We start from the raw sequence: 24,330 nt of genomic DNA, 5'->3' as shown, positions 1-24,330 counted from the left end.
TCCCAGTTGTCTGTAAGCATAATATACTCATTCACCTTTGGGACTTCAGGAATACAGTTGCAAAAATCCCATCCCAACACTCCCCCCACTCTAGCTGAGGATTCTCACATTTTTTGCTTCCTTCTTATGCCTCTTAATGAAACAATCTATTAATAAAATTTAAATAAAAATCAGCAACATATGTGGGTCTTTTCTTCAGAAAACAAAACTTAACTGACATGGCCAAGAAACAGAGTGTCAGTATCTTCTTAGAAAAATACAAAGCTCTCTATAATTTACATAAAGGTGGTGTTCGGCAAGCCTCTCATACTTCCTACTGTACAAAGTTCTCTGAAGGAGGTTTCTGCAGCAACAGTCTTGGGAATGAAAGTGTCCTTAATATTGCTACCACTAAGCATAGTCCCTGGCACACAGCAAGAACCTGCTAAATATGAGGTAAGTCGGTAGTGAATAAATGCAATTTATTTGCAAAGGAATTTTAAAATTATGAAAAGAATTTAATTTCTAAATTTACTTTTATGGGAATTTAGGTGAAGTTTTCCTAAGGCATGGTCATATGAGTTGAATAGTTCAGGACTCAAGACTACTGGGAGGAATCCTTAGATGCTCTGGAATCCAGTTTTCCCTAAGAAACCCTAAAGTAACAACAATAAGTGAGACTAAGGAAAGTAAAGGGCAATGAATTATAAGGAAATCACTGAAGGTCTGTGTTTTTTTTAACTCCTAAGAAGTCAAAAAAAATGAATGAGACTGGGAAGAAAAACTATTATTGCTACTGTTTTTGTTATTGTTTACTACATTTTGAACCCCAGTCATGTGCCAGACAAACTAAGGTACTTTGCAACATATATATTATTATCTTTATTTCACAGTGGTGGTGATTGAGGTTTAGAGAGATATTAACAAATGTAATTTGTTAGTAGGATACGTAGGATAAAAATCCAAGGCTAAAAATGAAGAAGATAGATTAATCTAAAGATAAATATTTTAACATCCATATTGATTTATTTAAAACACTGAGTGATATCAATGTTTGGATCAATGATTGATTACTACATATTTCTCACATATATTGGAACATCTTGAAGCTTGCTGAGAGTTTCATTACTGTATGCTTGTTTATCAAGTTAGTGAACATTTTTAAAGTTTTATAATAACAGTTTTTCTGAATATCTCAGGCTATTTCTAGGTATTACAAAGTTGAAATCAAAACCACAAAAGACATTGATATCACTTAAGATAAAAATAATCCTCATAAATTGCTTTACTAATCCAAATTATGTCCCAAAAGTAAACTAAAAGCAGTGCTTTCCACTTTATCTGGCCCAGGGGGAAAAAAAATTATCTCTTTCATTGCACCTGCCCTTCCCATAGACCAGAGGAAGACCATGGTGTTCAGGTGCTCACTTTTTTCACATTTATATATGAAGAAAAGTCCAAATAAGTTAAAAACTTCACTCAAGGTTTCTAAGCTAATTATAATGGCAGGCTTAGGATTTAGGACACTAGAGTTACAGTACACAATTTTCTCCTCTTTAATGTGCAGTTTTCAGGTTAATGTTACAATGAAAAGCATCCCTAAAAGCTTTCCGTCTCACACTTCCTGGGTAAGAAAGCATCCAGAATATTGTTTTACTCCTCCCTCTTTGTAAAATTAAAACAGTTAAGCCTATGTTTGGTATGTCTTTTTGAAAAGTCCATTCAGGGTTAACAATGAACTAAAACCACTTTAATGATACTTCTTTCCTATCCCTCCTGCTCTCTGCATTTATCCTTCTGCTAAAGTTGCTTTTTGTGCCAAAAAGTAAAGGAAGCTTGAAAATAGATGGCTCATAATGCATCATAATGGAACCAATGTTCATAATGCATCATAATGGAAACAATGACAGTTGGTCCTAGAGTTGGCAATTATTTGCTTTTAAAAACACAATATGTATTCATATATAAGTTGTGTGAGGGCTAATTCAATAGTTCAGGTCCCAGAAATAAGTTACCCATAGCACCCATGCTTCAGGGGAGGATTATTAACCATATCAATCTGGTGCAAAGTTCCTATACTTTCTTCATTCTGAATGTTTGTATGTGTTTAAAACAATGATTAAACGGAACGCAACTTTTGGAACAACTAAATTTTCTTTGGAACATTTAGATTTGAAATGGAATTGCATACAAGTTGAATTTTTTGTCTACCCAATCTCTCATCTCACTTCCAACTTCAACATATTTGCAAAATAACCTAGAGAACTTGGACTTGAAGAGAGTATAAAACTATGCCATTCAAACCTCACTCAGTCCATAATTTGCCTAATACAGGGATAGCTCCTAAATTATCCCTGGTGGATTCAACAGTTTTTGCTTAGAAAAAGGCAAATATCTCCAAAGAAACAACTGTTGGCCAAAAAAACAAAAACAAACATGAATAACATCTAGGCATGGGGCAGTAGGAATACTTAATTAAATGTATATGTCACCTTTTTTTTTTTTTTGACCATGATGCATAGCTTGTGAGACCTCGGTTTCCAGACCAGGGACTGAACCTTGGCCATGGCAGTGAAAGCCCAGGATTCTCACCACTAGGCCACCAGGGAACTCCTTATTTACTTCACTTTGCATGAACAAATCTACTATTCCAGAATTTACATATCTTAGGTACCATATGATCAACTATGACATAATTATCATCATTAATTTTTTAAAAATGGCAATTATGCTATTTAATAATTTTAGGACAAACTCCAGAAACCTGGAAACATATCTAAAATATGTGATCTATTACAAAGCTTTTAAATAAAATAATGAACAAGGACCAAAGGGTGAGAATAGCTTGAAAAAAAAATCTTGATTTGACTATGAACATATATAGACTCACCACTGTATCTAGGAAGAAATTTGAAGGAAAGGCAGAGAGAGATAAGACAAGAGAACCTATCAGAGGAATCTACTAACAATAATAAAATCCTGAAACCCAGAATCAAGCATAACGACAAGGGAAAAATTGAATTTTCTGAGAAAGTTTCGGAGCCCCTTCAACAGGCCAACTTCTAGAACTGTCCAAAAATTAATTTATCCTAGGATTGTGTAAAATCGTCTTAAATAGATCCACTTATGTGGAGCTTATTAACCATCTGAGTCACAGGCTGGGGCAAACCTGGGCCAGTATCTCAGTTTTCAAATCTCAGAGCGCAATTGGGTTGGTAGAACAACTCCTACTAAGCTGGTTTACTGCAATGCATTGACAGAATCTTAGAAGAGATAGACATTACAGTCTCTGAAATGACGAATTCCGCTTTTCCCAGGGACCGTGCGGAGGCTCAGAGATCAGACTCATTTCGGATGCAAAGTGAAGTGGCATTAAAAAAAAGAAGAAGAACATTTTTTAAAAAAACTTCACAGAGTTCTCCACCTCTGCGACGCATTAGTCTGGAAAGGATGCTCCTACACAACTGCAAGGGCATGCAGACGGGACGTGACGCCCACAGAGAGGGGGGGACCAAGATTCCGACTGACCTTTCTGCTGTTTAAAGGACTGAATCGAGCCTGAATGATGGACCATTTTCACTCAGTGCGTCCCCGCCGGTTTAGGAAGCTGTCCGAGGGAAAGGTGGAGTAACAGTATGCAGACTCTGTGAGAGCCTCCGAGGCTCAATGCAATCCCGGAACAACAGCGAGCGCACTGCAATCAGACACCTGCTTTTGCCGGCACTTAGCTCCCTAGACAGCGCGCCCACTGTTGTCATGGCAACAGCGAGGGCGGTCCAGCGTCCGGCTCCCCTTAGCGGCTACTGGAGGAACAGCCTCGCATACCCAAAGTGTCCAGTGCCGCAGTGTGGGTGGGCGTTATGCGGGGTATGCCGGGTGTGGGAAGGGAGTACTTCTAGAGTTTGTAAATAAATTGCAGCAAGTCTCTAGAACCGCAAGTTCAGTTCGGTTCAGTTCAGTCGCTCCGTCGTGCCCGACTCTGCGACCCCATGGACTGCAGCACGCCAGGCTTCCCTGTCCATCACCGACTCCCAGAGCTTGCTTAAACTCATGTCCATCGAGTTGGTGATGCCATCCAACTATCTCATCCCCTGTAGTCCCCTTCTCCTCCTGCCTTCAGTCTTGCCCAACATCAGGGTCTTTTCCAATGAGTCAGCTGTTCACACCAGGTAGCCAAAATATTGGAGCTTCAGCTTCAGCATCAGTCCTTCCAATGAATATTCAGGACTGACTTCCTTCAGGATTCACTGGTTTGATCTCCTTTCAGTTCAAGGGAGTCTCAAGAGGCTTCTCCAACAGCACATTTCAAAAGAATCAATTCTTCAGGGCTCAGCCTTCTTTATGGTCCAACTCTCACATCCATACACGACTACTGGAAAAACCATAGCTTTGACTAGACAGATCTTTGTTGGCAAAGTAATGTCTCTGTTTTTTAATATGCTGTCTAGGTTTGCCATAGCTTTTCTTCCAAGGAGCAAGCGTCTTTTAATTTCATGGCTGCAGTCACTATCTGCAGTGATTTGGAGCCCAAGAACATAAAGTTTTCTTTATTGCTGTTTAACACTGTTTCCATTATTTCCCCAGTTATTTGCCATGAAGTGAAGGGACTGGATGCCACGATCTTCATTTTTTGAAAGATGAGTTTTAAGCCAGCTTTTACACTCTCCTCTTTCACTTTCATCAAGAGGCTGTTTAGTGCTTCTTCGCTTTCTGCAATAAGAGTGGTTTCATCTGCATATCTTGAGGTTATTGATATTTCTCCCAGAAATCTTGATTACAGCTTGTGCTTCATCCAGCCCAGCATTTCATATGCTGTACTCTGCATATAAGTTAAATCAGCAGGTTGACAATATACAGCCTTGACATACTCCTTTCCCAATTGGGTATCAATCCATTGTTCCATATCCAATTCTAACTGTTGCTTCTTAACCTGCATACAGATTTCTCAGGAGGCAAGTAAGGTGGTCTGGGATTCCCATCTCTTTAAGAATTTTCCACAGTTTGTTGTGATCCAAACAGCCAAAGTCTTTGGTGTAATCAATAAAGCAGAAGTAGATGTTTTCTGGAACTCCCTTGCTTTTTCTGTGATACAACAGATATTGGCAATTTCATCTCTGATTCCTCTGCCTTTTCTATATCCAGTTTGAACACCTGGAAGTTCTCGGTTCATGTACTGTTGGAGCCTCACTTGGAGAATTTTGAGCATTACTTTGCTAGCATGTGAGATGAATGCATTGTGCAGTAGTTTGAACATTCTTTGGTATTGCCTTTCTTGGGGATTGGAATGAAAACTGACCTTTTCCAGTCCTGTGGCCACTGCTGAGTTTTGCAAATTAGCTGGCATACTGAGAGCAGCACTTTCACAGCATCATCTTTTAGGATTTGAAATAGCTCAACTGGAATTCCATCGCCTCCACTAGGTTTATTTGTAGTGATACTTCCTAAGACCCACTTGATTTTACACTCAGGATGTGCGGCTCTAGGTGAGTGATCACACCATCGTGGTTATCTGGGGCATTAAGAACTGGGTCATCAACAGAGGATTGGATTAAAGATTAAAAAAAAAAAAAAAAGATTTACTGAGTATGGACGCACCCATCAGAACAAGACCCAGTTTCCCCCACAGTCAGTCTCTCCCATCAGGAAGCTTCCATAAGCCTCTTATCCTTCTCGATCAGAGGGCAGACAGAATGAAAACTACAATCACAGAAAACTAACTAAACTGATCACATGGACCACAGCCTTGTCTAACTCAATGAAACTATGAGCCATGCCTTATAGGGCCACCCAAGATGGGCGGGTCATAGTGGAGAGTTCTGACAAAATGTGGTCCACTAGAGAAGGGAATGACAAACCACTTCAGTATTGACCTGAAAACCCCATGAACAGTATGAAAAGGCAGAAAGATATTACACTGAAAGATGAATTTCCCATGTCAGTAGGTGCCCAATATGCTACTGGAGAAGAGTGGGGAAGTAACTCCAGAAAGAAAAAAGAGATGGAGCCAAAGCAAAAACAACACCCAGCTGTTCTGACTGGTGGGTGTGACTGATGGAAATAACGTCTGAGGTTATAAAAAACAACAGGAACCTGGAATGTTAGGTCCAGGAATCAAGGTAAATTGGTCAAACAGGAGATGGCAAGAGTGAACATCAACATTTTAGGAATCAGTGAACTAAAATGGACTGGAATGTGCAAATTTAATTCAGATGACCATTATATCTACTACTGCAGGCAAGAATCCCTTAGAAGAAATGGAGTAGCCCTCATAGTCAACAAAAGAGTCCAAAATGCAGTACTTGGATGCAATATCAAAAACAACAGAATGAACTTGGTCTGTTTCCAAGACAAACCATTCAACATCACAGTAATCCAAGTCTATGCCCCAGTCACTAATGCTGAAGAAGATGAAATTGAATGGTTCTATGAAGACTTACAAGACCTTATAGAACTAATACCAAAGAAAAAAAATATATATGTCCTTTTCACCAGAGGAGACTGGAATGCAAAAGTAGGAAGTTAAGAGATACCTAGAGTAACAGCCAGGAGAAGGCAATGGCACCCCACTCCAGTACTTTTGCCTGGGAAATCCCATGGACGGAGGAGCCTGGTAGGCTACAGTCCATGGGGTTGCAAAGAGTTGGACACGACTGAGCGACTTCACTTTCACTTTCCACTTTCATGCACTGGAGAAGGAAATGGCAACCCACTCTAGTATTCTTGCCTGGAGAATCCCAGGGATGGGAGCCTGGTGGGCTGCAGTCTATGGGGTCACACAGAGTCGGACACGACTGACGTGACTTAGCAGCAGGAGCAGAGTAACAGCCAAGTTTGGCCTTGGAGTACAGAATGAAGCAGGGCAAAGACTAACAGAGTTTTGCTAAGAGAACACACTGATGATAGCAAACACCCTCTTCCAACAACACAAGAGAGCACTCTACACATGGATATTACCAGATGGTCAATACCAAAATCAGACTGATTATATTCTTTGCAGCTGAAGATGGAGACGCTCTATACAGTCAGCAAAAACAAGAGTGGGAGCAGCCTGTGGTTCAGAGTATGAACTCCTTATTGCCAAATTCAGACTTAAACTGGAAAAAGTAGGGAAAACCACTAGACCATTCAGGTATGACCTAAATCAAACCCCTTATGATTATACAGTGGGCATGACAAAAAGACTCAATGGATTAGATTTGATAGACTGCCTGAAGAACTATGAATGGAGGTTCATGACATTGTACAGTAGGTAGTGATCAAGACCATCCCCAAGAAAAAGAAATGCAAAAAGGCAAAATTGAGGCCTTACAAATAGGTGAGAAAAGAGGAGAGGCTAAAGGCAACGGAATAAACAAAGATATACCCATCTGAATGTAGTTCCAAAGAAAAGCAAGGAGAGTTAAGAAAGCCTTCCTAAGTGATCAGTGCAAAGAAATAGAGGAAAACAATAGAATGGGAAAGACTAGAAAGCTCTTCAAGAAAATCAGAGCTACCAAGGGAATATTTCATGCAAAGACGGGCACAATAAAGGACAGAAATGGTATGGACCTAACAGAAGCAGAAGATATCAAGAAGAGGTAGCAAGAATAAACAGAAAAAATATATAAAAATGATCTTAATGACTCATAACTACAAGTAATTCACTCTTTTTCAAGTTTTGAGGCTGCTTATATCTAGGAACAGACTGATTTTCTAAAAATTGGTCTGAAACACCAGCACTTATAGAAGGGCAAAGTTGGTTTCTGCTCTAAGAGGAATGCAATGGCAGATGCAGGGACAGTTTTATTTTTCCTGCTAAAGTTGAATATGGAAAATATGAATAACCTCCACTTATCCAGTAGAATGGGTTTTTAGATAAACAATGTTAAAGTCTAGTACATTACACTTGAGTTCTCCTCTTGTATTTCAGTTACTGAGACTGGATCATATATGATATGGGCTCTGAACCTTTTCAGTAGTCAGGTATGGATGTGAGAGTTGGACCATAAAGAAGCCTGAGCACCAAAGAATTGGTGCTTTCGAACTGTGGTGCTGGAGAAGACTCAAGAGTCCCTTGGATGTCAGGAGATCAAACCAGTCAATCCTAAAGGAAAGCAACCCTGAATATTCATTGGAAGGACTGATTCTGAAACTGAAGCTCCAATACTTGGGCTACCTGATGCCAAGAGCCAATTCACTAGAAAAGACCCTGATGCTGGGAAAGACTGAAAGCAGGAGGAGAAGGGGATGACAGAGGATGAGATGGTTGGATGGCATCATTGACACTTGAGTTTGAGCAAACTCCTGGAGGTAGTTTAGGACAGGGAAGCCTGGTCAGCTGCAGTCCATGGGTTCACAAAGAGTCAGACACAACTAAACAACAACAACAGGTAACAGGTGCTGAAAAAATGCTATTTGAGATACTGAATTTAATCCTCATAAAAGAACTATAAAGTGGGTAGACTATCATTATCTGAATATTATAAAAGAAACTGAAGCTCAGCACAACAAAGAATTATCACGTAAAGAAACACGTAAAGCAACACCTTGAGAGAGAAAGGAAGGCACATGATACCTAAAGACATGAAGTCACTTTCAGAAGGCCACAGTGGCCAGAACAGAATTAGGGGCCTGCTCAACACACTTTTTGGTACAGTCTCTTTTCCTCTTACTAGTGCTTCCTGATTTCAAACTTCTCAAGTTCCTTCTGGAAGATGTAACATATTGCAGAATAGACACACAACAAAAGAGTCTAATATTTCCTGAGTTTTAAAGTTTTATGAGATCAACTCAGAATCAGGTGAAAGATCCAAATAAAGGTAGATAAAAGAGAGAAGGATACATAGATATCAAAAATTTCAAAACCTCAGACAGGTCGAGCCACTAGCATATGCTCTTTGATTTCACCTATGGTTCATGATATAAGGACAGTAATAGGAATGCAGTTTTGCACAAGCAGATGTTCCAGTTATATATGACATCATAACAAACCACTCTGAAAGTAGAGGCTTAAGACTGAAATTTATTATTATCTCTCATGGTATTTTATGGGTTCCCTCGGGTCAGCCTGGTGGTTCTGACTCGGAGTCTCCTGAGTTTTCAGTGACCGGGCCTGAAGTCATCTGAAGCAACAAGAGTGACACTGGATTTCACTCTCAGTGGGAGCCATAGCAAAGGATATGCAGCCTTCTTGAATGAAGGAAGGTCCTACAGAGGAAAATGTTGAGCTTTCAGTAAGAGCTCAGGAGGCAGAAACCAAGAAAATATTATTACGATTAATATTTGGCCAGAAGAATGAACTCAATGTGAGTTTATCTCCAACTGAAGATTTGGAACAAATCTCCACTCTTCAATCTCCACAAAGGGTCCTTTTAGAGATATTTCTATTGAAGAGGGCACTGAGAGCCAAAGCCATAAATCACTTACCTGAGGATGTTTTTGTTACACTTTGCTCATTTCATTAAAATTCTAATACAACTGGTAGGTCATTCTGATACAACACAACTCACTGGAATTTAATACAGCCCGATTCTCATAGGTGAATATTAGATAATGTATTTAAGGGCTAGTTTATGACAGACAACTAACACACCTCAAACATTAGATACTATTATTATAATTATGATCCCAATGGAGTTGATCTTCCTTTTCAAATCCTTTTAAATCACTGGGTTTGAATCATAAATATTTTTGAAATGTGAGCAGTAATCCAATTCATGATCAGGAGGAACAGTTGCAAGAATTAAAAGCCTCTGGTTCTACTCTACCTATACTCCAGATATAGGTAACATTTTCAATTTTCTAGAACAACTTCATTCTGCTGATGTCTGATTTTCTCCAACCACACATCAGCAGGAGGCAAGAATGCATGCACGGGATCTAGGGATGACTAAGAATTTGAACCTCATTAGAAAGAATTTAGCTTCATTATTTTTTTCCCAAAAAAGTAGTTTGGCATTATTCCTAGCACCCTTGTACCCAAACCTCTGCAGTGCATCTAAGATTAAATTATCTTCTCATAAAATTGACTGCTTTTAATTAGAAACATTTTAGGCTGGACTGACAGATTGACTAGCAAGGGACACAAAGAACATCTTTGCTTGTTTTAAAATCAGTGTTTTAAGGAAGGTTGCTAGAGGAACAGCTTTGTGAGGGGCCTTGGAAATTTCTAGCACCATCTGCTTTACAGGAAAAGCAATGCAAAGAGAAGGAAAGGCTGTGTGTCTGTGTCTGTGTTTCTGTGGTGTAATTAAAGAAAGAGAGTTTGTGTGTTTGGGGAGTGGGGAGTACAAAAAGAGGTGTTTAAACAAAGACTTTTCTGAAAAACAAGTCTATGATTTGTTAAAAAGAAATAGTTTATACTGACATCTCTACTGCAGACAGTTTAAGAAAGCATATTAAATAGCCTCATTAGGGAAAGCTAAACTAAATGGCTTGTTTTTCTTATTGTTTTCCATTTTGGACTTCTTCACATCTTTAAAAATTTCTTGCAATTTAATACAAAGTGGAAAATATGCAGAGTAAAATGATTCCAAAATTTTCTGAGAGAAAAATACATGTATATCTTGAAATTATTTGTTTATATGTCTGCCTTCCCTTTAGATACAGCTGCTCTTTGTGAATGGCTAATGTGTCTTTAAGTTTGTAAACCCAGAACCAACCACCGTGCTTAACACAGTGCTTCACATGAGTGAATGAATGAACAAAAGGAAGAAAGCAATAAAAAGAGGAAGGAAGGGAGATAATCCACTTCTAGGAATAATCATGAAAATGAGATTATTGGAATCACTGATACATGTTCACCATAGTGCTGTAAGCAGAATATAGAACACAGAGGTTCAGAGTCAGAGGTGGCCTGCTTGGGTTTAAACCTTGACTTCCTTACTTGCTAGATGTCTCCTCTTGAGCAAGTTCCTTTCCTCAAATTTTAATAATGAAAAATATTTATTTTATGTAATTTTCAATAAGGGGGCATGGTTAATGTGTTCCTGACTATAATATATGTTCTTGACTATAATTTGCAAAACAGGGGGAAAAAAAGACTAGAAAGAAACATACCAAAAATGTCCAGAATCATTAATTTTGCAAGTTGGGATAAGAGTAGATTTTTTCAATTCCTCCATATATGTTTGTCATGTTCATATTTTGTATATATTATGCAACATTGATTTTAAATTTATTAAATACATGTATCTTTAAAAATCCCTCCATATCTATCTTTCTATAACTCTGAGTTTCTTTCTTTTTCCATCTTGGAACATGGCTTTTTTTTTTTCCTTGTTGAGGTTTCTGCTGCATGTGCCCTCCCACAGGTCACCACCTGTCTCCTGTCCTCCTTAAGTAATTAATTTATAAGGCCCCATGCTAACTGTTGCCTCCCAGAGAAGTAAAGGACTCTGATCTTTATGTAACTGAGAGGCCTCGTATTCCTTTGAATTCTGAAATATGACCCTCAGCTCAGCCCGTTGTGACTTCCCCATACCGCACTCTGTCACAGGGAAAGAGAGTTTACTTGTTTACCTCTTCAGCTCTGGAATCACTGACTTAATTGAAATTGCCAATTCTGCTTCTCTGCCTAAGTGCAAACAGAAATAGAGACAGAAATTCTCTTTGAGGTTACTCCCTTTCTAGAACCCAGTTATTTAAGGTATTAATGGGCAAAATAAAATAAACGAGTCACATCAGCATGGATTTATCTACAAAGAGTAACAGACAGTGAAGGCGCTATCTCCCTGGAAGACATTATGGGTGGGAGAGTCTCTTTGAGAGCTGACTGTAGAATATCTGTTTCTTCTGAGACCAGTATAGTTCCTGTCACACATGCTTAATAAATGCTTACTAATGAATAAGTAAAGAAAGCAATGAATTTTAAAATGTGAAATGACTTCAAGAAAAAAATGTTGTTTAGTTCCTTCATTTTCATATATATATATATATGTATGTATGTATGTGTATATATATATACATATATATACATATATGCATTAATTACTTTTTTTGTTCTAGTGGCTCTCCCTATTCAAAAGCAAAAAAAAAACAAAACTCTTTAAAAAAGTGATATGCTCGGGTGGAGAGGGAGGGGGGAGGGGGGATCGGGATGGGGAATACGTGTAAATCTATTGCTGATTCATGTCAATGTAGGACAAAACCCACTGAAAAAAATAAATTAATTAATTAAAAAAAAAAGACACACAGAAAAATAAATAAATCTCAGTTCCATTAAGCACACACACACACACAAAAAAAGTGATATGCTGTGATAAATGGAAGGGTGGAGGGCAATTTAACAACTGCTTCCCCCAAAGTCAATGGTTCCTGGCCATATGTGACTATATAACAACAGAATTAGGCAGGTTAGACCTGCTAAAATCCAGACTAAATGTTCAGAGAAGCATTTAGGAATAACATTCCTGATGGATTCATGTGACTAAAAGAAAGCAATGGAGGAAAATCAGCATCTCCATCTTCTCTGAATTCCACCTGATAAGTTTTTTATCACAAGTATTTTCAAGTTCAGTTCAGTTCAGTTCAGTTGCTCAGTCGTGTCTGACTCTTTGCGACCCCATGAACTGCAGCATGCCTGGCCTCTCTGTCCATAACAAACTCCCAGAGTCCACCCAAACCCATGTCCATCGAGTCAGTGATGCCATCCAACCATCTCATTCTCTGTCGTCCCCTTCTCCTCCTGCCCTCAATCTTTTCCAGCATCAGGGTCTTTTCCAATGAATCAGCTCTTTGCAATAGGTGGCCAAAGTATTGGAGTTTCAGCTTCAACATCAGAGACAACACAAAATGATTTGCTGGAGAAGACAACCTCAAGAGAAGGCAGATGTATGGGATAAAGGTGATGGCTTAAACCACAGATTGTATGACCCTGCTGAAAAACTTAACAGTTACTTCTTCAAGCTGCTTAGAGAATACAGTCCAGGTTTACTGCTCTACCGCTCCAGCAGCTCCATGATCTGCTCTCACCACTTCCCAGTCTTGTTTCCAAGGCTTTCCTTTATAAACTGCTTTGATCCTACAATGGATTTCTTCCTCAGGCCTGGAAGATATGCTTTGCTGCTGCTGTTTCCTCCACATGGAATGTTCATTCTAAAACTCCTATCTGACTCGTAAGTATTTTCACCCCCTACCCATTCTTCAAGGCCCCAGAACAATACTATCTTCAGGATGATGGCTTCCTTTATCCATACCCATCCACTATAAAGCCAGTTAGATGTGAATTTAACCTCCTATAATCCCTAGAGGATATGACTAACATCTTTTCAAAGCATATGTTTCTACCATGCATTATATGTATAAGCTTTTTTTTTTAATATTATGTTTTTTTTGTGCTTAGATGCTCTTAGTCATATCTGACTCTTTGCGACCCTTTGGACTGTGGTCCACTAGCCTCCTCTGTCTGCGGGGTTTTCCAGGCATGAATACTTGAATGGGTTGCCATTTTTAATTAGAGGATAATTACTTTACAATATTGTGATGGTTTTTGCCATGCATCAACATGAATCAGCATTAAGCTTTTTAAAGTAGGCATACACTTTTCTTCTAGTTCAGAAGAAATACTTTAGGGAAGACTTTGTACTTACCCAATTTTTTTTTAAAATTTCTTACATTGCCTAAAAGGTAGTCTGGCATGTAAAAACGAATCAAATATACATCTGCTGAGTAGAGGGTTTTCTCTGATACCCAACTGCTTTATAGTATGTGTCAGAACAATCTAGTAACAAGATATTCAAATCTAAGTCTTTAATTACCTTTTAAGTTTTGGATGCAAGACTATGGATTTGCCTTCCTTGTAATTTTATTTATTCCAGGCAGATAATCTCATAGACTGTTTTTTTTATGAAAACCCAAGAATGCAATAATTATTGCTTTATTTTCTATGTCTGCTCATCTTTGTAAATTCTTAAACTGACACTCTGGTCGTATCAACTACTCAACTACATTTTATTGAGTTCTTATGCTTTTGAGCACAGGTGATGCTCAGCTGGTGTTCTGGATGTGGTGGAACTGATTCTGGGTGTGACTAGAATCTCTTCTGATAGTTTGATGGCCAGACCTGACTGGTGTAGGCCTGTGCTGTTGTTGGTTGTTGGGTGCTTGCCAATAGGAAGGTAAAAATGGAGGAAGATTTTGTATTTACCAAATTACTTTTCAAAGGTAATATATGCTTAACCTCTGAGAAGCTGGAGTGACTGGGTGTGAACAAACTGGGGTCTCTATTTGAACATAACCAACTCTGTTGAGCAAGGAATATGTCTGCTGGCTTGTCATTTGTCCAAAGATATTAACAATGTAATACTAAAAAATCCATTAAAAATATAGTGTGCATAAATGCTTATTTCCTGGAAAAAATGTTTGACATATGTTTTACTAATAAGAACAAACTGCAAAATAATATTTCAATGTGAGATCCGCCTTTGTAAAAAGTCACATATACATAGGTATATCTATGAAAGAACTAAAATTAGAGCTAAGTCTGCATGGAGGAAATACCAGTGAACTGAATATTTTTATTTTACTTTCTAATATTTTAACCTTATTCTCCATCTATTCCTAGAGTGATTTTATATTCTAGGCTGCCTTTTGTTGCAGTGTAATTATTAATAGCCTCAAACTTTAAAAAGTCCTCTGTCTTGGACAGCAAATTATATAGTCACTTTAGTTATCAAAAATGTATTGCTTATGTTATAAAAGTAAACGTAAAAAAGAAATACCTAATGATAACAAGTATTTTTAAATACTCTTGATATAAAATACCATTATGCCATTTTAATCCAGTAATAGTACAGATTTGAAATTGAAAAACAAACTCAGCAATTGGCCATGGAGACCCCTTTTTTAACCTAGCAGAAAAATGTGGAAGGAGGGCATTGCTTTGGGAGTCTATAGCCTATCCACTTACCCGGGCCTATAAATTGGCATGCTAACCTTGTGAAAATCATCTTGCCTTCTTGGCCCAAAATGTCTCATCTATAATAAGACTGATGGATTAGGTACTCCTTAAGGTCTGTTCTGTTCCTCATATTCCAGGCTTCTTGTGTGCTGGAAGAGAATTTCATGTGCTCTGACTTCAAATATATCATGCATATGGCTGGCTTTACTAGGGTCATTCCTCTTTTTCCTCTGAAGGAAAATAGTCGGAATAGCACAGAAAATCCTCACGGATATAAATCTACAAATAGAAGCTTTGTGCAACATGAACTTGAGTGGGATCTGAAATTAAACATTGTAATGTGATGAAGAGACACAGACTTTGCCAAAACAAAAGTTATAGGATGAAAAATTATTGAATTATTTAATGAGATACCATTAAATCTGCTTTAAAAATGAATATTGCTACTTGAAACCATTTACATATCGGTAATAAATCTTCCATTTATAACCTTTGTACTCATTAAATCTAAAGAATCTATTTAGCATCACAGAATAGTTGATCACATTATATTACCTTGAAAATAATCAATAAATCACATTTTATATGAAAGAAAGGTCTTTTTCCCTTCCTATAATTTCTATAGGTAAGAGGCGAAAACTATGTATTACTTTTCCTTACATTAAACAAATATATACTGGAATCTATATGCCAAATTCAGTAGGGATGTATAATTTTAATTTTTGCAAGCTTTATAGGAGAAGAAACAGTACATCTTTATAATTACTTTAAGAGTAAGTAGCAAATGGTTATATAAGCCTTATATGTTTGAAGTTTCAAGTCTTCCAAGTTTATGGTGTTTTATCGTAAAACAATGGTAGACCATTTAAAAAAAATATTGTCACATTTTACAAAATAAAAAATGAATGTGCATGTTTCCTTTCATGAAAGTTTGCTTGTCAATGCTAGTAACTATATTTTCCAGTCCCCAAATTAGGTTTTGTCACCTTGGAATCATTAAAATATTGAGAAAGGAAAAGAGGAAATAGACTGCCATCAGACTTTCTAATCTGCAATGATGCAAGCTGGAATAGTTCCTTCAGACTGATGATGAAATGACTTCAAACCTAAGTCACATACCTAGACAGGATATAATGTATTCTCAAGTATAGTAAGACATTTAAGGATTTGCAGTAAATTGAGTAATATATTTAACTTACATACTTTGATTAAACCCTTAAGGAAAGAGAAGAAAAAAGAGAGATAAATTAGAAAAGAAACCTCAAGATAAAAGAAGAGTAAAATAATACAGTAGTAGTATCATGCTTATATATTTATTGAATTACATGCAAGTTAATAATAATGCATTTTCTAGGGATACTTAATATAAGACCTATTAAAAGATAATTTAAAGAAGAGAAACACTATAAGACAAATTCCACTTAGTTATCAATTCTTTCAACAAATCCAGGTAGTTGAGAGTAGGGAAGTAAAAATGTTATAGAAGTCTAACGAGGGAAGGGAGAATGAGTCAGGAAAACTGAAAACAATCTTAATGCCTTCTTTTATTCAGAAGAGGATAAAACAAGAGGCAAACAGAGGGGCTTTCCTGATGGTCCAGTGGTTAAGAATCTGTCTAGCAATGCAAGGGACACAAGTTCAATCCCTCATCCAGGGAGATTCCCACATGCTACAGAACAACCAAGTCCATGAGCCACAACTACAAAGTAAACACAGAATGATCTAAATGACTTTTCACAATCAATGAACATTTAACAGAAGTTTATAAGAACATATATTATCTTTGTATTTTGTGAACAAACTGTAACAACACCTTTTGTGTCAACCTCACTAAGCCGCAGCTAAGTTTTCCAGAGTTGCCTTCCTTGTGTGGTTCCAGGTTAAAGTTAATCAAGACAGAAATTAGTGCGTGACTAGGAAAGCTGGAGGAAAGCAGCAGCTACTGCACTTGGAATGTCGTTATGTGTACAAGCAATGAAAGAATGACACAGAAGTGCACTCAGCCCTTATTGTTGTTGGCACCATGTCCAGCTCTTTTTTTATTTTCCTACAGAAAAGCAATGCCACCAGCAGGTACTAGCAACAGCTGTTCCATGCAGTGCGCCATCATCGTCCCACTCCATGTTCCCTGATTGTCGGCCATACCAGTGCTACAGAAGAGCTGGTTAGTGGCTTTTATAGGGTCACCCAACAGCCCTCTTTGGACCACTTTTTTCCTTAAAATCTCCTATAGTTGGGTAAATTCAAATTTCTAAAATAAATCCCTATTCCATGATACTTAAAGTATTTCTCATTCTGCTTCCCCTGTTAAACCTAGACTGACAAATTTAAAAGAAGGTAGAGAGAAAAAGAGAGACACAAAAAACAAAAGAAAAGAAAAATGTAGAGTATTTACAGACTGCATTCTCATATCATAATCTAAAAAGTCATAAAAAATTTTAAATGGGAAATACATTTTCTCCAGCAGTCAGGGAAATATAAGTTAAAATAACTAGGTATATTTTTAAGCTCTGCACATTAACAAAAATGGAAAGGAGCCATGATACCTATTTTTAAAGGGGATGTTGAGAAAAGCTTTCTTTCATATATTGCTTTGGAATTGTGATGTATGAGAGTCTATTTTAACCAATAATCCACCTCCTCAAAGTATATCCCATACAAACACAGAAGCCATAAATAATGACCTAAATGTCAGAATGTTTATTGCATCACTGATCTTGGTAGAAAAACAGTGGAAACAAAACTCAGACTCAGCAACATGTTAAATTATAATTTATCCTATCATGAAACCTGTCTGATTGTTTGAATATGTGTGCATTATTAAAATACACACAAAACTACATACCAGGCTATTAACATGGGTGTGGGCAGGTAACACGGCTGTATACGAGAAAGGAAGAGGAGGAATCCCAAAAAGGGGAAAAGAAAAAAAGACTATATATTCAAAGGCATGTATATAACCATATTTATGCATTTATGTAAAGTTATATATATATATGTATGGCTAAAACAAAATTAAACATTAAAAAAATTCTCAAAAGCTGGCCCAACTCAGTTTTTCCACCAGATTTCTCTTGATTCCCCAGCACAGGCTCTCAGTTTGGGTCAGAATATATTCCTTGATCTGCCTCATAAAAACAACCAAAAATACTTCTCTTTGTTTCTCTCATGGAAATGTTCTCCACCTGCTATTCATCACTCAAGTTCTCCAAAGCACAATTGATGTGCCACCTCTTTCCTGAATATACCAGCCCACATGGAGTCTCTTCTGAACTTCTTTATCCTTACAAAATAATTCAGCACTTAATTATATAGAATCATGAGTTGTTCTGATTCTTTTATGCTAGTTACTCTTGTCTCCCCAACTATTAGTCCTATTCTATGAGTCTATTTCCCTTAACACATGCATCATCAAATTGTACCTTTAGTGTAGTAATTGTCATGTATAGTGTAATGCTTGATCTTGGGTTTCCAAATAGGGATACAGCTAGGGAAGTACGTAGCCTTGACCTCAAAAGCTCTTAGTTAAAATCTGTGCTCTCTTACTTCCTAAGGGATGTACCTGAGTACATTTTTCTCTTAGCCTTAGTTCCGTTATCTGTAAAATAGGTTTCTCAAGTTCAATATAAAATTTTAAACAGCCTAGGTTATGGAAAGAACTCTGATTCTAAAGTCAGCTAACCTGGTTTTGAGTCTAGACAGTACAACTGTTTTATTTCAGCTAGTGCTAAGTAGTTTTAGTCATGTCCAGCTCTTTGCAACTCCATGGACTGTAGCCCACCAGGCTCCTCTGTGTATGGGATTCTCCAGGCAAGAATACAGAAGTGGGTTGCCATTCCCTCCTCCAGAGGATCTTCTTTACCCAGGGATCGAACCTGGATCTCCTACATTGCAGGTGGATTCTTTACCACTGAATCACCAGAGAAGCCCGATCTCCTATAGTACCCAACAACTATTATTAACCTGTGTCTCTGCATTCAAGTGATTTTGGTTTGTCAATAGCTATGATATGCGTTAAGTAGCACTGATGTCACCACATAATTTATTTCCCTAACTGGCATAATTTCAAGTATGAAAAAGGAACTATTAATTTATTACACTGGGTGGGAAGGCAAGTATAAACAGGGACTGTCCCTAGAAAACTATTAGAAGCTATGGTGACCCCCATCTAGAGCAAATATTCTAGCAATAGACACCTTATTCATGAGCAGCAGGAGATAATTTTATTCTCAATTCACCCTTCCTATTCTCAATCCTAGGCTTCCCTGGTGGTTTGGTGCTGGTGGCGATTTAGTCACTAAGTCGGGTCCAACACTTGCGACCCCATGGACTGTAGCCTGCCAGGCTCCTTTGTCCATGGGATTCTCCAGGCAAGAATACTGAAGAGGATTGCCATTTCCTTCTGCAGGGGATCTTCCCGATCCAGGAATCAATCCCGGGTCTCCTGCTTTGCAGGCAAATTCTTTACTAACTGAGTTATGAGGGAAGCCCCTCCCTGGTGGCTTAGTGGCAAAGAACTTGCCTACAGCGCAGGACATACTGTTTTGATCCCTGGGTTGGGAAGATGCCCTAGAGAAGGAAATGGCAACCCATTCCAGTATTCTTACCTGGGAAAACCCATGGACAGAGGAGCTTGGGGGGAAGGGGGGGGAGGGGGGCTATAGTTCACAGGGTCACAAGAGTTGGACACGTCTTAGTGACTGAAACACCACCACCACCATTGTCAACCCTGCCCCTGGTGAAAAGGAGAGGTCTTTTGTCAGAATAAAGAGACAAACTATGCTGTCGTAACTCACTAGCCACTTGATAAAAGACAGTCAGTATTAACAGGTCTTCATTTTCTTTATATTGTCCCTCAAAAGTATATAAAGCAGTATATATATAAAGAAGTATATAAAGCAGAGGTTTCAAGTTGATAGATAAAGGATAAATCTGAACTTAGGGTCATTTTATTAGGCTTACACATTATTTTTTTTTTCAAGGATTAGAAAGTGTTGCCAACATTCTAAATTGAAATATTTAGGCAAATGCCCTCATTTGCAACTTCTCTTGAAAAACTGGGGACAAGTGTTAAAACTGAAACTTCATTATCACTTGTCAAGGGCCAAGTGGGACTGAACTGTCAGTGCCTCCTCTCCCATCTCTCTTCAATTCGTCACACTTCTCCTAAAGTTGAGGTTTAGTTTCGTTCATCATTCCCTTTGTCATATTATAATCTGCCTGCCTAACTCACTCACAACTCCTGCAAAGACCCTGAAAGATTTTAGATGCTTTTTTGAGTTTCATGTAAACCTCTTTCAAGTAGCTTGCAGCAAAGATTTTCAGATTGGTGCTGAAAACAATGAGAGCAGAGTCTTACAAAAGCTAAGGAGATTTAAAAAGGGACGAAGGATACAGACTAGACAAAACAGTGGACTCTGCCCAACTAAAGTGGGTTTTTGTGGGCTGAGATATGAAATAATATATAAAGAGGTAGGAAATAATATACAATTACTAAATATTTATGGACTGACAGACGACTAGATGGATTACTCACCATCTGAATATCATAGGTAAGTGTGATTATCTACAGCTTTTTTTTTTTAATAACATACTTACAGACCTGCCTAGAATTTATAAAAAAGGACACAAAAATTACATGCAAAATAAAAGCAACAATGTTTATTTAACTTATAAAACTGTTGGGGTCAAACTCAGTAATAAGTAAATGTGACTTTAAAATATAATAACTATAAAATGTTATAAGGCTTGATGATGAAGATGAGGAGGAGGAGTCATTTGTATTTATAGAGCATGCTTGTTGGTTTGGGAGGTTATCTGACTATCCAGATAAAGTCTATATTTCTTGCTTCTGTATTCATTTTATTCATTGATCACCTCTTGTTGAAAATGGACAAAAAGTCATTACTAATATGACTTGGGTCAGTTTGTTACTTATTTTATTTATTCCCTGTACTCCCTGTTCCTTGCATATTGCCATTCAAAAAAGGAAAGAACCATGATTTCTGAGCACCAGATGGGTTTGAAGCAAGGGTCCTGGACAATCGAAGCTTTGAAGAGTGGAACCATCAACATACAGAAGACAAAGAAAGAAAAAAAGGAAAAAGAAAGATGGCCAACTTTCCATTCTCCTTTATCATACCAAGAGACCACTCACATTTCTTCATGGCATTCCTAAAAATCCACTTGTGGCAAAAGGAATTTTGTGTGCTGCCCCACTTACAATATTAGTAACATTAGTAAGGAACATAACAATTAATATTTAATGAGACCTTAGCATGCAAAACACTTATCTCAATCCTAATACTAGCCATATAAGACCAATAATATTATCTCAAACTTATAAATGAGGAAATTGAGGAACAAAAGGATTAAGCAAACACTAAAAGTCATGCAGCTAGGAAAATGCATAGTCAAAATCTGAACACAGATAATCTGATTCTACAGGCCATGCAGTCGGCTTCCTTGCCATGTAGTTGCGTTTCGTGCTTAGTCACTCAGTTGTGTCCAACTCTTTGCAACCCTATGAACTGTAGCCTGTCAGGCTCCTCTGTCTATGGGATTTCACAGGCAAGAATACTGGAAAGAAAGAAAGTGAAGTCACTCAGTTCAGTTCAGTTCATTTGCCCAGTCGTGTCCAACTCTTTGCGACCCCATGAGCTGCAGCACGCCAGGCCTCCGTGTCCATCACCAACACCAGGAGTTCACCCAAACCCATGTCCATTGAGTCGGTGATGCCATCGAACCATCTCATCCTCTGCCATCCCCTTCTCCTCCTGCCCTCAATCATTCCCAGCATCAGGGTCTTTTCAAAGAGTCAACTCTTCACATGAGGTGGCCAAAGTATTGGAGTTTCAGCTTCAACATCAGTCCCTCCAATGAACACCCAGGACTGATCTCCTTTAGAATGAACTGGTTGGATCTCCTTTCAGTCCAAGGGACTCTCAAGAGTCTTCTCCAACACCACAGTTCAAAAGCATCAATTCTTCGGTGCTCAGCTTTCCTTATAGTCCAACTCTTACATCCATACATGGCCACTGGAAAAACCATAGCCTTGACTAGACAGACCTTTGTTGGCAAAGTAATGTCTCTGCTTTTTAATATGCTGTCTAGGTTGATCATAACTTTCCTTCCAAGGAGTAAGCGTCTTTTAATTTCATGGCTGCAATCACCATCTACAGTGATTTTGGAGCCCAGAAAAATAAAGTCGGCCACTGTTTTCCCATCTATTTGCCATGAAGTGATGGGACTGGATGCCATGATCTTAGTTTTCTGAATGTTGAGCTTTAAGCCAACTTTTTCACTCTCCTCTTTCACTTTCATCAAGAGGCTCTTTAGTTCTTCTTCACTGTCTGCCATAAGGGTGGTGTCCTCTGCATATCTGAGGTTATTGATATTTCTCCTGGCAATCTTGATTCCAGCTTGTGCTTCCTCCAGCCCAGCATTTCTCATAATGCACTCTGCATGTAAGTTAAATAAGCAGGGTGACAATATACTGCCTTGACGTACTCCTTTTTCTATTTGGAACCAGTCTGTTATTCCATGTCCAGTTCTAACTGTTGCCCAGTCATGTCCAATTCTTTGCAACCCCGTAGACTGTAGCCTACCAGGCTCCTCTGACCATGGGATTCTCCAGGCAAGAATACTGGAGTGGGTTGCCATTTCCTTCTCCAGAATACTGGAGTGTGTTGCCATTTCCTTCTCCAGGGGACCTTCTCAACCCAGGGATCGAATTGGTGTTTCTGCTGTCTCTTGCATTGCAGATGATTCTTTACCCTCTGAGCTATCAGGGAAGCCCAGTTGCTTTTTACTACAAACATTTATATATTTTTCTCCTGCTGACTTTTTTGTGTTTAGAAAAGAACCTTGGCAGTCATTCTCCCTTTCTCTCTTTTTCTTATATCCCCTTCTTATTACATAATGAAATTTTTATAATAATATTTAATTTAATATAAAAACATAAAATGTTTTGTTATAATGTGGTAATAAAAGAACTTACCTTTATATAGCATTTTACAAATTATTTTATAATTTAGTAATTCTTCCAGTGCTCAGAAAATCCAAGTTTGTAAAGTATATATTAACACCATCATTTTCTTAATAAAAAATAGGAAACTCAAAGAAAATTTCAGTTTCCAAAGTCACACTGCTATTATACACCCCATTCTGACTCAATCTTGGTTTTTCTTACCTTGTATATAATGTTCTTTTTGGTCTCTCTTCCTATACTTTCTCACTTAGCTCAATGCCTGTTGCAAAAAGAACCATTACAATGCTATGATAAATGAATGAGTGAACACAAGTCCTAATAAAAGATCACTCCAATACATATATTCTTGTACAGATCTGCTAGCTTTCTTATTCACAGGATAGAAATTCTGGGTGCTAAGAATGAGTTTTTCTAGGCTGTTATTCAAGGGAAAATGGTAAGTAGAAACTACAACTTTTGGTTATTGACAATTAAGATTAAATTATATTCTCCCTCAAGAATTTGGAATTAATTTAAAACAGATTTTTTTAAGAAAACGGAATAAGCTGTATTCCTTTGATATTTAAGCATCTACCATGTCCAGGAGAATAAGAATGGCATTAAAAGAAAAAGGAAATTTTGAAAATACTAAGGGGAAAATCTAGACCAACATCCCATAAGAATCATAAGAATCTCCACACAGTTAGTAATCTGGCTTTAATTAAGACAGGAAGATCTACAAGTCCTTAATGTGGCAGGCAATTAGCACTCTGCCTCACATTAGGGATGTGTATACAGTATGCATGGGCTTGGCTAATTACTATTTTCAGAAGGACACATATAACAGAAGGAGAGACTGCTGTCTAAGGAGCTCAAATTGATGCTGCAGTTCACTCCAGGGAAATATAATACTGCACAAACTTCCAGTTGTACATTTTAAAGACAGATTACTGTGTAGTTCATTTCATCAGCCATATTTTTGAGAACCTACCATTTATCAGGCACTGTTCTAGGCACTAAAGATAATGATCAAAATAGAAAAACTAAACAAAGCAAAACTTCCTTCTCCCATGCCAGGTACAATCTAATGGAAGAAAACAACTTATAATATAAAAACAACAACAAAAACAATAACTATAGTATGTCAGATATACGCTGTGGAGAAAAATAAGTGCAACGGAGTGGGGGCAAGGTATGCACATGATGGCCAGGGAAGCATTACTCAGGAACCCCCTGAAAAGGTGATGTTTGATCAAAGCTCTAAAGGAGGTGAGGCAGGAAGCCATACACATATTTGGAGAAATATAGTGTTCCAGACAGAAGCCACCACAGATACAACAATTCAGAGGTAAGGAGAACTACAAGGAGGCCCTGTGCTCTGTGGGGTGAGAAATGGAATATTTCCTGCCACATCAGAGAACAAAGGATGTCACAGTCATCAGCAGTTGTAGCCATCAGCCAAGGGTAAGCTGGTAAGCCCTGAGAGAACTTAGGAAGGAAAGAA

General features: G+C 37.9%; 1 protein-coding gene across 3 annotated transcripts in view; it reads right to left on the bottom strand.

Annotated features, from left to right (window-relative positions):
• The window catches only part of ANO3 (anoctamin 3), a 429,104-nt gene that overhangs the window by 271,300 nt on the left and 133,474 nt on the right, over positions 1 to 24,330 (bottom strand). Inside the window, exon 1 of one of the 3 annotated variants that reach the window (XM_043908242.1) lies at positions 3,508 to 3,710. The exons of 1 other annotated variant lie outside the window; for it this stretch is intronic. In XM_043908242.1, coding sequence (XP_043764177.1) covers positions 3,508 to 3,553 — 46 coding nt within the window. In that variant the 5' untranslated portion in view covers positions 3,554 to 3,710. Of the gene's footprint in view, positions 1 to 3,507; positions 3,711 to 24,330 lie in introns of those variants that run through there. One more of the 3 variants, XM_043908249.1, reaches the window with a different exon arrangement.

The sequence above is a fragment of the Cervus elaphus genome, chromosome 1 (assembly GCF_910594005.1).
Source record: "Cervus elaphus chromosome 1, mCerEla1.1, whole genome shotgun sequence".
Classification (NCBI taxonomy): domain Eukaryota; kingdom Metazoa; phylum Chordata; class Mammalia; order Artiodactyla; family Cervidae; genus Cervus; species Cervus elaphus.
This window is presented reverse-complemented; position numbering and strand designations above follow the sequence as displayed.